The 5,000-nt window shown below is 52.5% G+C and overlaps 1 protein-coding gene across 1 annotated transcript in view; it reads right to left on the reverse strand.

Annotated features, from left to right (window-relative positions):
- Nucleotides 1-5,000, reverse strand: part of lrp5 (low density lipoprotein receptor-related protein 5) — a 37,953-nt gene that overhangs the window by 14,864 nt on the left and 18,089 nt on the right. Inside the window, exons 7-11 of the mRNA XM_079373193.1 lie at nt 4,400-4,616; nt 4,167-4,320; nt 3,618-3,753; nt 3,032-3,276; nt 669-853 (exon numbers count right to left, since the gene is read on the reverse strand). Of these exons, the coding sequence (XP_079229319.1) occupies nt 669-853; nt 3,032-3,276; nt 3,618-3,753; nt 4,167-4,320; nt 4,400-4,616 (937 nt within the window). The remainder of the gene's footprint in view (nt 1-668; nt 854-3,031; nt 3,277-3,617; nt 3,754-4,166; nt 4,321-4,399; nt 4,617-5,000) is intronic.

A 5,000-nucleotide genomic window follows, 5' to 3' on the forward strand; every position in this document is an offset into this window, starting at 1 on the left:
GAGAGGACCAGGTCTCATAGAGGGTCTGAGAGGACCAGGTTCTCATAGAGGGTCTGAGAGGACCAGGTCTCATAGAGGGTCTGAGAGGACCAGGTCTCATAGAGGGTCTAAGGGGACCTGGCTCTCATAGAGGGTCTGAGAGGACCAGGTCTCATAGAGGGTCTGAGAGGACCAGGTCTCATAGAGGGTCTGAGAGGACCTGGCTCTCATAGAGGGTCTGAGAGGACCAGGTCTCATAGAGGGTCTGAGAGGACCAGGTCTCATAGAGGGTCTAAGGGGACCTGGCTCTCATAGAGGGTCTAAGGGGACCCGGCTCTCATGGAGGGTCTAAGGGGACCCGGCTCTCATAGAGGGTCTAAGGGGACCTGGCTCTCATGGAGGGTCTAAGGGGACCCGGCTCTCATAGCGGGTCTAAGGGGACCTGGCTCTCATGGAGGGTCTAAGGGACCCAGCTCTCATAGAGGGTCTAAGGGGACCTGGCTCTCATGGAGGGTCTAAGGGGACCTGGCTCTCATGGAGGGTCTAAGGGGATCCGGCTCTCATAGAGGGTCTAAGGGGACCTGGCTCTCATGGAGGGTTTAAGGGGACCTGGCTCTCATGGAGGGTCTAAGGGGACCTGGCTCTCATGGAGGGTCTAAGGGGACCTGGCTCTCATGGAGGGTCCGAACCTTGCATGTTGGTGCTCTCGATCATGCACGTGTCCAGGTCGGTCCAGTACAGTCGGTGGTCCACGTAGTCGATGGTCAGTCCGTTGGCCCGGCCCACTTTGTCCACCAGGGTGTTGGTGGTGCTGCCGTCCATGTAGGCCCGGGCGATACGAGGCCGACCCCCCCACTCGGTCCAGTACATGAATCTGTGAGCACAAAGACCTGTTAGTGGTTCTGTCCCTGCTCAGGACCGCCTCTTACATCACTTCCTGTTTAACAGGAAGTCTGGAGGAGAGCACGCCCACAGGACCATGACATCATGATGACATCAGCAGTGAGTGACAGGAGAGAGGCTCACACACACACACACACACACACACACACACACAGACAGACACACACACACACACACACACACACACACACAGACAGACACACACAGACACACACACACACACACACACACAAACACAGACAGACACACAGACACACACACACACAGTCACACACACACACACACACAGACACACACACACACAAACACAGACAGACACACACAAACACACACACACACACACAAACACACACACACACACAGACACACACACACACACACACACAGACACACACACACAAACACACACACACACAGACACACACACACACACACACAGACACACACACACAGACACACACACACACACACACACAGACACACACACACACACACACACAGACACACACACACAAACACACACACACACAGACAAACACAAACACACACACACAGACACACACACACAGACACACACACACACACACACACACACACAGACACACACACACACACACACAGACACACACACACACACACACACAGACACACACACACACACACACACACACACACACAGACACACACACACACAGACACACACACACAAACACACACACACACAGACAAACACAAACACACACACACAGACACACACACACACACACACACACAGACACACACACACAAACACACACACACACAGACAAACACAAACACACACACACAGACACACACACACAGACACACACACACACACACACACACAAACACACACACAGACAGACAGACACACACAGACACACACACACACACACACACAAACACACACACACAGACACACACACACACACACACACACACAAACACACACACAGACACACACAAACACACACACAGACAGACAGACACACACACAAACACACACACACACAGACAAACACAGACACACACACACATCCTGCCTCTCTCAGCTGGAGGGCTTGAGGAGAGAAAGGGGGCGTGGCTTTGGCGTGCGTACCTGCATACCTTCATGATGACACAGTTCTCCTCTCACTCAGACTGAGAACACACGCCACATGAAGTCATTGAGTCTCACTCACACACACACACACAAACACACACACAGAGTCACACACACACACAGAGTCACACACACACACAGAGTCACACACACACACACACACACACACACACACACACAGTCACACACACACCTCACACACACACACACCTCACACACACACACACACCTCACACACACACACACCTCACACACACACACACACACACACCTCACACACACACCTCACTCACACACACACACACCTCACACACACACACACACACCTCACACACACACACACACACACACACACACACAGTCACACCTCACACACACCTCAGACACACACACACACACACACACACACACACAGAGTCACACACACACACACACACACAGAGTCACACACACACACACACACACACACACACACACACAGTCACACACACACCTCACACACACACACACACACCTCACACACACACACACACACACACACACACACACAGTCACACCTCACACACACCTCAGACACACACACACACACACACACACACACTCACTCACACACAGACACAAACACACACACAGAGACACACACACACACACACACACACACCTCACACACACATAGAGTCACACCTCTCACACACACACACCTCACACACACACACACACACACACACACAGAGTCACACCTCACACACACCTCAGACACACACACACACACACACAGTCACACCTCACACACACACACACACACACACACACACACACACACACACACAGAGTCACACCTCACACACACACGTTTGAAAAGTTTAGATACAGGATCAGCCAATCAGATCACTCCTATCACGTTTGCTGGTCCAGAGACAAACTCCTGTTGGTCCGGTCCACACTCGTCCACAGAGCGCCCTGCAGGCGTTGTAGTTCTTACCCGTGGGCGTTGTAGTTCTTACCCGTGGGCGTTGTAGTTCTTACCCGTGGGCGGGGTCCAGAGCCAGGGAGCGAGGGTTGTCCAGCGAGCGAGGGTTATCCAGGTCCTTACAGACCAGAACCTGGCGGTGCTGACCGTCCAGCCGGGCCACCTCGATGCGGTTCGTGCCCGTGTCGGCCCAGTAGATGTTGCGACCCATCCAGTCGACCGCCATGCCTTCTGGGTAATCGAGTCCAAACTCGATGACATGCTCCACAGAGCTGCCGTTCATGTAGGCTCGGCTGATCGTCTGAGAGAGAGAGAGAGAGGGTCACTCCCATGATTCCCCTCCAGACTCACACACACCTTTAACTATAGAGTCTGTAGAGCGCCCCCTGGTGGTGGGATATGCACAAGCACTAAAAGTGAATGAATGAAAAGTGATGAAAAGCACTCAGCTCAGCTGTTGTTTGTGTTTACCTTTCGTATGTACGGAGGCCCTAAAGGTCCAATGCAAAAGCAAAAAAACAAAAAAACCCAGAAAGGGTAGGACGAGTCTGCTCGTCTGTGATTGGACAAAACCAAGTGACACATCACTTCCTGTTTATATTTTCCTTATTTGGATGAAGACACTTGAGTAACCTGGCTCACCTTGGCCTGAATGTCGGTCCAATAAATCCTCCGCTCTGATACGTCGAAGTCGAGAGCGGACGCCTCCTTCACGCCGCTCAGCGGGATCGCCACGTCGTTACTGTTTGTACCCAGAGAGATGCTGCGGATGTTGTCTCTGAAGGTCAAAGGTCAGCCAGGTCAACACATCGCCAATGCTTTCATTCATTGTGCACCAGTGTGTGTGTATGTGTGTATCAGTGTGTGTGTCTGTGAGTGTGTGTGTATGTGTGTGTGTGTGTGTGTGTGTGTGTGTCTGTGAGTGTGTGTGTGTGTGTGTGTGTGTGTGTGTGTCTGTGTGTGTGTGTGTGTCAGTGTGTGTATCAGTGTGTGTGTGTGTCAGTGTGTGTGTGTGTGTGTGTATCAGGGTGTGTGTGTGTGTGTGTGTGTATCAGTGTGTGTGTGTGTGTGTGTCAGTGTGTGTGTGTGTATCAGTGTGTGTGTGTGTGTCAGTGTGTGTATCAGTGTGTGTGTGTGTGTCAGTGTGTGTGTGTGTGTGTGTGTGTGTGTGTGTGTGTGTGTGTGTGTTACCTGTTAGTAAACAGCAGGAAGGCTTCAGGTACCACGCAGGTCTGCAGGTCAGACAGTAGCTCCATCCCCATTGGACAGGCACAGCTGACCGCCTGCCGACACCAGAAACAAAGATGGCTGCAGCCTCCGTTGTCCAGCGCGCAGCCGTTTGTTCCTGGAGGAAACAGGAAGTGAATTATTCCTTTGTTTTTTACAGCCTGCAGTCTGTGCGCTGAGCTGGACGCGGCCCTCACCGTTGGTCTGGGTCACTCTGGTGGCCTTGAGCCCCATGAGGTCAGGCAGCTGGTCGATGATGATCTCTCGGACCGCCGTGACCTTGTGGACCCTCTCGATGCTGCGGCGCTGCCAGTCCGTCCAGTAGATGAAGTCTCCGAGCAGAGTGAAGCCGAAGATGTGAGGCAGCTTGTCCTCCAGCAGAGTCTGCCTGTTACTGCCGTCCACGTTGATCACCTGCACACACACACACACAAACATCTTTAAACACACACGGCTCAACACTGATGACCTTTGACCTGTGGGGAGGGAGCAGGAAGGGAGGAGAGGGAGGGAGGAAGCAGGATGGAGGGAGAGAACAGAACGGGAGGAAATCATGGAAACAGACTGTTAAAGGGGAATTCCACCCAAACTGAAAATCACACACACACACACACACACACACACACAGACACACACACACACACACACAGACACAGACACACACACACACACACACACACACACACAGACACACACACACACACACACACACACACACACACCCTGCAGCTAGATGCACACACACACACACACACACACACACACACACACACACAGACACACACACACACACACACA

Source organism: Symphodus melops, assembly GCF_947650265.1.
Source record: "Symphodus melops genome assembly, contig: scaffold_258, whole genome shotgun sequence".
Taxonomy (NCBI): Eukaryota; Metazoa; Chordata; class Actinopteri; order Labriformes; family Labridae; genus Symphodus; species Symphodus melops.